General features: G+C 39.4%; 1 protein-coding gene across 16 annotated transcripts in view; it reads right to left on the minus strand.

Annotated features, from left to right (window-relative positions):
* Positions 1-948: 948 nt before the first annotated feature.
* Positions 949-13,353, minus strand: part of CELF2 (CUGBP Elav-like family member 2) — a 501,848-nt gene continuing 489,443 nt past the window's right edge. For 10 of the 16 annotated variants that reach the window (XM_081300425.1, XM_081300435.1, XM_081300433.1 and 7 more), the window contains 3 exons: positions 9,614-9,757; positions 6,306-6,477; positions 949-4,947 (listed from right to left, as the gene is read on the minus strand). In XM_081300425.1, the coding sequence (XP_081156551.1) occupies positions 6,350-6,477; positions 9,614-9,757 (272 nt within the window). In that variant the 3' untranslated portion in view covers positions 949-4,947; positions 6,306-6,349. The remainder of the gene's footprint in view (positions 4,948-6,305; positions 6,478-9,613; positions 9,758-13,353) is intronic. The other 6 variants (XM_081300440.1, XM_081300426.1, XM_081300428.1 and 3 more) reach the window with 1 other exon arrangement.

Genomic DNA, 13,353 nt, shown 5'->3' on the forward strand with positions numbered 1-13,353 from the left:
TTTTGTGATGACTGGGGTTGGGTGACAGGAACACAGCCTACTCCTAGCTGTGCGTGCATCCAGGAGGGGTGTGGAGTGCATGGGGCACTACGAGCTTTCCTGTGGACTTGGACAGCATGCCATTGAGGACTTGAGCATGAGAAGCTTCATCTCCCCCTTTAGACTGAGTAGAGCTTCCATTTGAGCACTTGGAAATATTTCTTTTCTCTTCCATTAGTTTTAATTATTAAAGCTGCTCCTGGATTCAATTAGCTAGTAGAAATAAATAATTTAAATTACTTTTCTATACATATCTATTGATTGATGGCAACACAGAACTGAGTTTAACCCTTTTCACATCTTCTGTTCACCAGCTAAGTTTATTTTTTCCTCCCTCGAGAGCTCACTTCATTTGAAAAGGTGATCAGTTTCTGAGAAGAGCTTGACCGTAATGATATGCTTTTATGCTTTTGGACTTGGGGGTAGACAGAAGAAACCCCAAGTCTGCTGCTTTTCTTCTTAAGGTAATGCAGCAGATTTTAGTGAACATTAGGAAATGCATATTATATATATGTACACATGTGTGTGCATATATATCCATGTTTATGTAAATATATACACTCATGAGGGAGGGAGAAGGGGAAGGAGGTCAGAAGAAGTGGTGAAATGAACCTATATGGTCAAAAGACCATAAAATGTCTTGGCGAATCCAGCTTGGTAGGGAAGTTATTTAGGTGAACCATAGAAAAAAGTATCAGTCTTGGAAGCAGTGGTCAGAGTGGACCATTGTACATAAATGAAAGGTGGCTGGTGTGCAGTTTCCCCAAATCAGATATTCACTTAGGTGGAATCGACTGTATCTTTTACACAACATATAGAAAAAAAAACAGGTGAAACAAGTGAAGTGTGTAGATGCATCACCAACATACAATGACCACCAACGATACAACACGCAGAGAGAGAAACAAGTATTAGGAAAATGGTTTAATATTGGAGACAGAAGCCAAAAACCGCATCACACAGTAACATACATTACAAAAATAAGTTTGACTGTTTCAACTACACGGTTATGTTCACAATGAGGACAGAAGAATCAGAAAAAACTTTGATCTAAACAGCAAAAAAGCAAACCCCTAAAGTTTAACTAATACATTTATCCACTTAAGGTGACTGAGTACTTCTAAATCTAATTACCTTATTGTGTAACTGCACAATACAGAATAAAAAGTGAAACTTACTGCTGTATTTTAAGACAAAATTCTAATGCTAGATATAAGCAAAGGGAAAAAGAAATCAAGCCAAAGTTTTTAATTCTCAAAAGAAAAGCAACTTTCTTTCTATCAACCAGAAATCAAACTTGAAATCAGTCATTGTCAGGGGGCCCACGAGAGTAAGCCACAAAAATTTCCATTTTTTTTTTTAATCTCCAGTATAAAAAGTTCCACTGGTACAAAATGCATAAGTACAATCAGTTGTAGAAATAGGAAAGCCTGCGTATTTTTTTTTTTTTGGCTCAAATTCCATCAAACAACAAAATCCAAATGCATCAATAAAACAGAAACAATACTCAAATGGTCTTACAGTTTCCACTAGGTTGCATTAACTTTGGCTTTTCTCAGACAATATTTAAAAACTATTTTGTAATTCTAAACAAAATGATATTATTAATCTACAAACAACAATTCTCACAGCACAAAAAAACACAAATACATTTTTTGTATGACATTATTCAAAAAGGTAATGAAACTACAGGTTTTTTTAAAATTTTATTTCTTCTTTTTAATTAGCACTTAATAAAAACAGAAACAGTAAAATGATTCCAGAGTAGCACAAGCCAAAGAACTATAACCCCTATGGTGAAAGAAAGATGAACTCGTTACGCCTTTGAGGACTGCCATTTTGTCACAATTCTCTAATTTAGTTTAAAAATGACTATTCTCTACACTTGATTTAAAAAAAGTCACTTCCCTGCGTGTTTTGTCTCCTGGCACAGGCCCTTTGCACCCTCGCAGCTGTTTTCCTTTGATATTAAAAGATAAAAAGGACAGTTTGTCTCTGAGGAGGGTTATTATTTTTTTTTTTTAACAATGAAACATGCAAAACCAACCCCCCCCCAAAAAAAGGACTTTCATCTTAGATACACTGTCTTGATTGCCTGCAAAATCAGAAATGCTCAAAGTGCCCACCCTGAGCCTCCTGTCAACTGCTCTCAGTTTTTCTGTGGGGGAGATGCAGGTGGGTTAAGAGGAAAGGAGGGCAGTTGCTTTGGTAAAAAAAAAAATAAATAAAAAGTAAACAAAAAATAAACAAAACCCCCAAAACCAAAAATCCAAAAAACCAAACTTTGAGATTAATGTAATTGGTAAAGGAATAGATTTTGGAATGAAATGGTGTAAGAAATTCCAATGGTGTTGTCTTGCGTTTCTGTGTAAGTATCTCTACACCACCATGACACATGAGAGACGTGTGCAATAACCTGTTACTAAGCTGAGTGCTGCAGGAAGTACAAAATAGCCCTCAGAGGCTGCAGGAAGGCCCCGGCAGTAGTAAACACGTGTGAGGATAATACAAATCATTTCGTTAGAAGTGCATGTGCTGTAAGAAGGAAACTTCTGTTTTTGTTTTTTGCATCATTAGAGGCTAGTCCTTTCCATCCCAGGGCTATCACGTTCACACGCACATTAAACCAAACAGGGCGGGTAGGAAAAGGGAGTTGAGACCAAGAAGCTTCCAGGGCTGGCTTTCAGGAAGGCTGGGCTTTGTGGTAGGGCTGTAGGTATGACATTCAGGTTTGTCAAGACAGCAAGGTATCTGTTCACAGAAAGTCCAAGTGAAAGTAATATGGCACTTTAAAAAGTGGCAGCAGGAAGGTATTTGGTCAAGAACCCAGCTCTACTTATGTGGCCAGTCCCCTTTGTGTTCAATCAGTGTGTTCAATTGAAGAACCAGAAAGCAAAAAGTGCAGGGGAGGGGGCTCTGGGCTTCTCCCTTGAGACACCTTGCTCGTTCAGAGGCATCCACTGGAGTCAGAGAATTCCCAGCACAGTAGCTGACTGAAGGTTATTTAGGAGCATTTAAAACACAAAAGTAAAATTCCTCAAAAGACAGTCCTACCACAAAAGTTGTCTGACTGTAAGTATATGAAAATATTCTAGACTAGAACATACCACTAAATCTGTTCTCAAAAAGCATACAGCATTTTTAAGGTTTATTTAGGAACTGAATCTACCTACTTCCCCCCATTTTTTCATTCAAACTGAAGAAGGAGCACAGGACATTAGGAATTCTAATTCCAGCAGCACATTAGGAATTAAAAAAAAAAAAAAAACCAGAAATAATCAAAAGTAAAAATGTCATAGGACAAAATTTGGAGAATGTTTGAGTATTTTTCCCCCTTCAAATTTGCCTTGTGGAATTTTGGCTCTCAAAGGAAAAGAAAGTAGTAAAAATGTGTCACTCAGCTGATATATGCGGGTGGGAAAAAGGAACACCCCAAAACAAACTCAAGTGATGACAGTTTATAAAAAGTTACCAACATTCCAGATAGCTCTGGGTAGAAAGGGTTAAAAGTTCAAAACTTTCTCACCTTAGAGGTTTCCATATAGTATGAAGAAAATACATTGTGAGGGTGCCTTCACAGCCTTGATGTGCAGAGGGGTTAAAAAAGTGAGACATGGGCACTTATACAATGTCTTACAAAAAACATCATAGAGAAATAACAAACAATAACAATTTCAGGCAACAAGACCACAGAATAGCAAGTTAACAAACTTTTTAACCTTTTTTTTAAATATTAGGGATTTATACAAAACACATAATAAAATACCCATGTTATCAAATTACTTCTCACAAGAAACACACTGAAGCTCTAGGAAGGAAGTACCTTTGGAATTTGGCACTATATATTTTCACTTTTTTTCTTTAAAAGAAAAAAAAAAACAGATCACATTTTGCTGAACACAAACACATCTAAATAGTCCACAATAAAAAAAAATGACATCAATGCTTCACAAGCCAACACAAAACTTATTCTGGAATAGTTTTTTTTTTTTTTCTCACATGAAAAAAAATTTTTTTAAGCAAACAACTTTTTTTTTTTTTGAAATTCTTTTTTTTTTGTTTTTTGTTTTAAGTAAACCAATTCTAAACTTGTCTTATCAACAGAGAACATTAAGACTGTAAGACTCATGATGAAACCACAACTTAATTCACAGAAGCACCAACATAACACAGTTTACAGTAACCTTTCTCCTGTACATTGAAACAGTATAAAATATAGGTAATTTCATGTGCATTAAACCATGGATTGTCTAACTGTGAGTCAGTTCAGCAAAAGGTGACACAAATAGGTAGCATTTGCCCCAAAACAGGGTAAATATTTTTCTTATACTAATCTACAAAAAGTGGTTCTATATATATATCTTAATGAGAAAGTGAGCCACCTAAAATGGCCTTATCAAAAAACTTTACACTGCCTGAAAAATGTAAAAACTATTACAGACCTCTAGAGACTTAAAATCAGACAGTTTTTTTTCTCAAACTGTTTTTGGAAGTAGTCTGTTAGAAACCAACATTCTGTGTCCCTGGACACATATTGCTATTGTTACCAGTGACCGGGAAGAATGCCAATCCCTGTATAATACTTTCAAGTCTGTTTTATGAAAAGAAAGAAAAAAAAAATAAGAAAGAAACATTTTTGCCACAGGTTTTTTTTCTATAATTAATTTGTCTAATAATTTCAGTCTTGCATGAATGCAGCAATGTTTTTCACATTGACTTCCCAGAATTCATAGCTAGATGAGGTCACATGCAAATTTCAAAGGTCAAACTAGATCAAAGGTCAGTAGGAGAACCAAATATGATGTGAGGTCAGAAAGACATCAGAAACAATGACGGGACGATGAAACTTTTTTTGAGACGCCACAGGGACATGCTAGGCAAACGATGAACTAACGGGCATGAAGATGTCTAGGGAAAAAACAAGGAAGAGTAAAAAGTTACACAGAATCTAGGCAGCAGCAACAAAATCACTTTTAAGGGTGCAGGAGAAAAACTAATGCAAATCTTAGGTCTTCGGGGAGTCTACGAGCCATTCACATAATTTGCATTTCTTACACTCTTTTCCACAGCACAATGAAACCCCAAGAGAATCCATCTGGAGAGTGAGAAGGGATGGATTCTGGGTGTTTTGGGGTGAGGGACTGGAAAGGGAAGAGGGTCCAGTTTCAACAAAGGTAACATACGGGGAAGTCAGACAACTGAACTGTAAACTAGATAATGGAAATTACGAACAAAATAATCAGACAGATACAAACAACGAGAGGATAAAGCATGAACTTTAGGTCTAGGGTTCAACGGTGAAAAAGCCCATTCCTAGAACAATTCCTCTAGAGACTACTTCAGAAGGTTCTAGCTAGACAGAGAACTGCTCTTTAGGTACCCAATAAGTTAACAATAGGCAATAAATAACTTCCATTATTTCTGAGGCAGTAAAAATTTTGTATAAAAATAGAAATGCTTTTTTTACAAATAAAATTTACAGGCCTGTGGCTTTCTTTTTATTTATGTATTATTTATGTATTTATTTATTATTATTAAATTTATCTTTCAAGAAACATCAAGTATTTTCACTCATTTTTATTTTATTTTTAAACCCTGTAGCTTTAAGAAACAGATCTCTAAATCTTTTTTTTACATTAATCCTTTCTAAAAACAAAAATAAAACAATAACAAAATAGACAACCAGTGTAATAATCTGACCGATAAATGTCATGTTTCTTTGAACCCTAAAATAAAATCCTACTTATTAAAACAAACCGATGTAGTGGAAAGACGTTTGTGTTGTTTTAAGTGCTTCTCCTGCTTCTCCCTCTGCTAGGCCACCTCGATAAACGCAGGGGGCCCTCCGCAGGGGTGGGCGCGGACAAGGAGGGGTGAATGCTCCAGGCAGTGCTCTCGGGGCACCAGTGGTTTCAGAGTTAGAATTGCACATCAGCATTTGTTTGCCTTTTAAATTCTCAAGATGTCATTTATTTGTATATATGTTTTTCTTTAAAAAAGCAAAAATGAAAACAAAAAAAATTTAAAAAAAAGGTAAAAGGAGATTCAAATTGCAAAACAAAGGAGAATACAGTGGCACAACTGGAGGAGGAATTGACTCAATATAAACAAGGTAGCCCAAGTTTTAATTATGGCAGACTGGGTCAGGGGCTGGGTGGGGGAAATGGAGGCCTTATTGTAAAAATAACCGTCTCTCTTGGTAAAAGTTGGCAATGTGGTCCTCCTCTGCCTTCCCTGTTGAGAACAGGCTGGCTTGTGGGACTTACCCTAAGAAAGCTAAAATAAGAGCAGGGAGCCTCTGGGGTTGGGATCAGTAAGGTTTGCTGTCGTTTTTGGAGCGCTTCAGCTGCACCTTCAAGCGTTTCATGCCGATCTGAAAGCCATTCATCGCCTGGATCGCAGCTTGTGCAGAGACTGGATTGTCATAGCTAACAAAACCTGGAAAACACAAAGGGGAAGGAAGGTGGGTCAAGATGGAATGGGAGCAGAGCAGAAAGGGGAGCCAGGGCTATGGGGATGGCTGGCACAGTATAACTGCAAATGCTCATAGGTGCCGGCCTCGAGCTCAGTGGAGTGCTACTCAGTTTATTGCGTGCCATGAGTGTCCAGGGCATGTCTGAGGGGCGGATGATGCTGGAAATGTCCACTGAGAAGTAGTAAAAAAGGTAGCTGGACTTGTAATTAGGTACACAGGGCAAAACCCTGCCTTAGAAAACTAAAATTGCAACTGTTGTTTAAGTGAATTTAGTCTCCTTATTTACTGCTTTCAAGTCAAATCTGTGTTTCAAATCCCTTAGAATCCCTCTGAAAGACCTGCAGGTGGAGAAGCCTCACTCATGTAAGCAGTGGTACAAATATTCCAGGGCTGCAAGGGCCCCAGTAGCTCACATGTTCCTACCAGTGAGGCTGAAAGGCGTGGAAGAGGGAGGGGTCGCCAATTCCCTGCAGTGCAGCACATAGAGACTGGGCCCTATAGTTGTGGTCAGGGCCCACACCTATTTAGCTAGAGGATGAGTCAACTACAGAATTAACCCATTACTGAATTAGATAATTTATACTTCATTTTTAATGTTTTGTAGTCATTTCTGAGAAGAACCCAAGGAAATGCTGGGCCTTTCCCCTCAGCTCGGTTTCCATTTTCCCCTCAGCTCTGTTTCCATTTGCAGAACTTCAGAAAATTCAACTAGAAGGAAATTGCTACCTTGAATCTCTCAAAGTCTTGAGGAATAAATGGTCTAAAGAGCTTAGGACTTAACAATCTTCTCAACAGAATTCCCAGTATGTTTCTTTATAGCAACATCCTCTGCCAAAAGCAGTAGAGAGGGTATGGTTTTGAAAAAGGACCCATGATGCTCTGCAGAGGCCTTGAAACAGAATTCTGATCCTACTTTGTTCTAACACTGGGGGGTAAGGCCAAGGTAGGGGTACAGGCAAAGCATTAGTTAAGTTGAGGCAAGTAGTAAGCTCTTATAGTTCCTACTGGCTTTAGAGTTGAAAGGAAGCTATTGTATAGATTTAATTTCAGTTCTGAACATCAACTGTTCAGAAGGTTCTATACTAAGAGCCTCCATCTATTTACTGTGAAAGTTTAAGGCTAAAGAGAAAATTCCTTTATAAATCAGAGGAGGAAGCAAAGGACATAAATACACGTTGAGCAGCGTTCTCTCCTCACTTAATAAAAATGGTCATACAGCAGAAAAGCTTTTCACAGGCAGGCTGCCTTGCAAAAATGGCTGCTTACATTAGTATTACATCTAATTCCCAATAAATGTGATCTCAAATCTAATATTTTTGCTCTGACTTTACTCTCTCCTTTCCCTCAGGGTCTTTATCCTGAACTAGCAAGATGCTTAAAGGATGGAAATGGGTCAAGATATGGATACCAAAACCCAGCCAAGAGGTACGAACAAAAGAATGGGCTATCTTATGACTCAGAATTTAGCCAACTGGATTCCTAAGAACTTAGGCTAGCTCCCAGGAGACCTGGGATGCTGTGGCTTTTAGTTCACAGGAATACAGTTAAGGCTGTAACTTGTACCATTATGAACACACTGGTTAAGTAGTTTGTGGACTGATATATAATCTCTTTTCAAGGTAGACATATTTTCTCAAATTGAACCATAATGCACAGTCCCTTTCTAGTCTCCATGTGAGCCTAGAACATTGCTCACCTGTGAAAAATGTAAATGTTGGCTTCAAAACCTTGTGTGGGGAAGCCTTCCACAGGTAAACTCTGGTCCCCAAAGCCCCCCATGAAACAGCTTAACTTCCATTTCCCTCTTGTGAACCTCTATGAAGAGGTTCATATAGTTAGCACAGCAACAGCCTTTCCACTGCAGTAAAGACAGTGGCTTGACCTTCCTGGGTGATGCACAGAAATTAGGCATTATGATAATATAGTTTTAGGATCCAAGATGTTCTCCTTGGCCTGGTTACCCACTACCAGTCAACTAAACTGGTATGAACTTGAAGGTATTTGAGAACCACCCTCCCTCTTTGCTGACAGACACCCAGTTCTGTTTCTCCTGGCTCATATCTATTCTGTCTTGTTTTATGCTACTGTTATTGCCTGCGACCAACATGAATTATTTAGTTGCAGGCATGAGTAAAGCAAATACTCTAAACTCAAACTGGGTCAGAGCCTACCAGATGAGCAATAGATGCTGTGAACACATGGTCTCTAAACTACTTTGGGGGCCAGCAAGTTTGAGAAATAAAACAATGAATGGATTAAACAGATACTGTCCTCCTGTTGTAAACACCAGTGCACATTGTGAGTTTTCCTCACACTCCTAGGGAGCCCAAAATGCCACAGGATGTAGAGGCCATGCTGCTTGAGGAGAGATGGTATGAAAACTAGGTGTGCTAAGAAGCCGGGTTTCCTGTGTCTGGATAACACATGCACCCTCTCTGGCTCCATACCCACCCACTTAGCTCCTGCCAGTCTTACAAACCCAAATTCTGGCCCTCCAATGCCTCATAACACAGTGTTCTGTGTAAGCATGAGATACATCAATTGCTCATCCTGTGCACGTGGAACTGCAGTGTAGCAGCAGCCTGGCATCCCTGCTTGTGAATGTGTGTGTATTTGTGGCTGTGTGTGTGTGTGTGTACTTAACAGTGTGACCCATGCCTCGGTTTCTGAGTCATTAAACCTGAAAGTATAAGGAGTCACTGGCAGTGTCTGCAGTTCTACTGTATACCAGTAGAGACTAAACTGCAATCTCTGTTTCCATCTGATGAAAGTTCATGCTTCCATCTGAAGGGCCTGAAGAAATGGCTATTGCTCTACAACAAAAGATTATTAGGGATGTATAGTAAGACACTATGGCATATGGTGTTACCTAATATAAGGAAATTTCCTAGATTCTTTTTATATAGTCCCTTCCTCTTTATTTTGACTAAAGAACTTTACCCAAATCTGCTTACATGCATCCAGAAAAATCAGAAAATACCACCACACACGAAGGCCCTATCCTGACTCCAAAAATAACTGTCTTTCACATTCTCCTTCCCATGACTCCTCACTTGGGGGAGTCTACTATAATAGTCTAGCTTGGTTTCTTTTGCATACCAAAGCACTTGCTCAGATTGGTCTGTTTGTCAATGAAGACTTTAGCAGAGATAACATTTCCAAAAGGCATGAACATCTGCAGAATGTCCTGGTCTCCAAACTCCTGTGGAAGGTGGTAAATAAAGAGGTTTGCCCCCTCTGGACCTAAAGAAGAAGAAAAAATCAGAGTAAGGTATCCTTTGAGTCTTAGTTCCCAAAGTCTCTTCTTAGGAATCCTTTAACAACAGGAAGGCTAAGTCATTTGTTTTTTTTCTTATAAAAGAATAAACAGATGGATAAGTGTCAAGCACTGACATGTCTTTCAGGAAAACACCCTTCACATTTTTCTAATTTCCAAGTAGACACTGGCTGTAAGTAGCTTCCTCATCAAATGGTTTTTCTGGGGTCATGTGTACACACATCAGCACACATTTGCTTTTTCTTTTCATGGAGTGAAGGTGGTGTGGGCAGAACAGGGCAGAGAATCTAGGCATGGGTTTTTCTGGGGGCTGAGTTTCCTGTTGGGTGTGGTCGACCGTCTCACAGGGAAGGGGAGTGTGTGCTGGGTATCCAGTGCCAAGTGCAGTGATTTAGAATCATCTATATAGCAGTAACACTGCCTGGATTTATTGATCCTTTACCTGGTTATCCAGCCAGTCTTGATTTACCAAATCTTTTAACACACAGTATAATAATCATCTTTATTAGAAATGACTGGCAATGAGTCAACAGGGTGGGGGGAAATGGTAGTTAGAGTCTCACAACTTTGATAGGAATTACACCCCCAGTTGAGCCTTGGAAATGGATGTAGAAGCTTCTCAAAGCCTGAGCTAAGTTAAGCTCTTCCTTTGTACTTATCCTTTTCCAGATAACACCAGAAACAAGGGTAGAATAGGGAAGACCTTCTCAGCTCTACTGGTTGAAGGGAAGAGATGTTATATTCCTGTCCATCTCCCTCTCTGAAACTTCTACCCACCTGTAGGAGAGCTGTCCAAAAATTAAAAGAGGAAGAAGAAGGAAACCCAATGAGCTGCAAGGAGAATAAGGACTTAGTGGCTCTTGGACATCCAGGCAGGGTGTCTGGGGCAGGAGGGAGCTTACAGAATCGGTCCAGTGACTTCTGCAGCTGGTTCATGGCTGCAGCTGGCTTTCACAGGAGAGGAGCCAGGCCTGCCCACCCTCTTTGTGAAGTTGCAGGGAACAGGCTGCAGTGGTTCCCTAGGTAGAGGGGAAGGGTATTTGTGTGTTTGGGCTGAAAAAAAAATTGGGATAAAAATAACTTTGAAAAAATAAATGGATAAACATCATTGCAAAGAGACATCCAACAAGTTTCTTCACCTGCCCCCACAAAATAAATCATAAAAGAAAAAAGACATCCCAATAAATGGGACTTTTCACAAGGAAGATTTCTTGAGGCCAATTCCTAAAGCCCCAGATGAGGCATTTCTTCTTATTTAGAAATGTGTCTCTATGACCACTTTAACAGTGCTCACGAATTCTATGGATATATTGACATTCCAGAGCAAGGGAGGCAGCCTGTACTTTGAAAGGACACAACTACAGACCCTCAAATGTTTTCTGAATAGGTGCAAAACCCAAAACTCTGGAGAGTTTGGGTGTTCTGAGTGCTGCTGTGCCATGCACATCCTTTGCAATGGGCACAGATCTGATACCACATTTAATGTTCCTTCCAATAAAAGATCCAAATGCACAAATGAAGATTAATGGGATCTGATTTGACCTGTAAGGTGCATGGCCTCTTGAAACCTAGGAAGGAAATGCAACTTGAATGCCCAAGACAGGTTCCTAGGTGTGTCTTAGCAATGCTGGCATTCGAGAATGTGTGCACTTAGAACGTATCTATGCCAGAGATGGAGGCCCTGGAAGTACTGAGACGCCGGGTCTTGTTCTTCTTGTAGTGCCGAGGAACTGAGCCCAGGTCTTGTGCAGGCTAGGCAAGTGCTGTTCTGCTGAGCTCCACCCTTGGCTCTCAAGGACAGCTGGACAATCAAAAGGAGGCTCTGATCTTTGCTTATTTTCTCAAGAAAAAGTGTCAACATATTTTGATTTGCCTCCCTCTCAGTGCTGTTTCTTTTTGTTTGTTTTTTAATCACCAAGGAAAACGTTTGGTTCCCCCCCCCCATTTTTTATCATAGAAATGAGCAAAAAGTATTATTATTTTTTGGTGCTGGGGATTGAACTCATAGCCTTGTGCACGCAAGGCAAGCACGCTACCAACTGAGCTATCTCCCCATTCCCCAAAAAAGTAATTTCATGTGGAAAAACACCCTTATTTACAACCGAGGCAGGCATCTAGTACCAAAATAACTAAATAGTTTTTTTTTTTTTTTTTTTTTTTTTAGGATTCCACTTGAGACTCATCATCTTCTCTGCCCTAGAAGTAATAAAAACCTGTCTACCATCTGCAAATCACCGTTTTGTCCCATTTCCCTCTTCCATGGCATTTTAACTTGGGAGAGTTATCTATGTTATATTCACTGGCTCCAGCTGGTTGAGGTGTTTGTACTCCTTATTTTTCACAGGGTACCTGACAAGCACAGACCACCAGTACTTGCTGGGGTGCTTAAAGGCTGTGTGTGTTTATGACTTGCCGCCTACAAGGACAGAATATGGAAAGGTGTGAGAGTGGTCAGAGGATGTTTAGGAATGGCAAGAAAGGTGATGAGCTTTTCTGCACTTAGATCCATAGGGTTCCCATAATCCCTCAGAAGATTTAACTGGGGTGAAGATTATTTATAATTATTTTATCATGGGGAAAATATATTAGGGTTCAGGACTAAATACATCAAATTACCTCTCATTTCTTTTGACTAAAGGACAGAACTATGGACTAGGAAATCTAAAAATCTATTTAGTATTGGAATTATTTAGTATTATTATGTTTTTTCCTCATCCTATATAATCCCCTCTCCCTTTTTCTGTGGTACTGGGGATTGAGCCCAGATCTGACTCTACCACTGAGTTAGATCTCCAGCCCTTTTATTTTTTGTTTTGAGTCAGGGTCTTACTAATTGCCTAGGTATGATAAGGTAAGAGATGATGGAAAAACAAAACAAAACTGGACAAATCGAAACCCGCCACCACTACCACCACAGATAAGAACTCTCAACCATGCTGATAGCCTATGTACCTAAAGTTAGCAAAGTTATTTTGATCTGTTTTACAAATCCCTAAAACTTAAGGCAAACCAACTTAGGGCAGTGGGCTAGGGTGAGATAGTTCAGAAAAACATTATTTCAGGGTCCAGGCTTTATCCTCAAACCACTGAATTTTGAGTCTTGATGAGGACATTTTCTCAGTGACACAAGCTATTGGTTTGTTCTAAGGCCTGTTAGATAATGGAGAGGTGACTAGGATTCTCTAAAACCAGGAGGGGGAACTAGTTTTATGTTCTTTGTCTGAGGATACCATTGTCTTACAGGATCCCTCCTGCTGTCCACATCTGTCACCCTGATAGACCCCAAAGGGACCAAGTAAACAGCTTTTCTTGGGGAAGACCTCTGGTGCTCATGACAAGGGTCCCTTTCACATCCCAACAATGTATATGTTAAAAAAGCTGTAATCACAGATACAGCAAGAGCAGAGAGAAAGCTGAAATGATGAACTTAGATTATCGTATCTTTGATTTTTAATGATCTACATGGTTATTTATCAAAAGGGAAAACCTTATTTTTTTTTTTAAACACATGGGTGTCTTTTAAGCTGTGTCCTCTTAAAAATCACAAATATACTAAGTAAAA

This window comes from Spermophilus citellus (assembly GCF_964194105.1).
Source record: "Spermophilus citellus genome assembly, chromosome: 6".
Classification (NCBI taxonomy): Eukaryota; Metazoa; Chordata; class Mammalia; order Rodentia; family Sciuridae; genus Spermophilus; species Spermophilus citellus.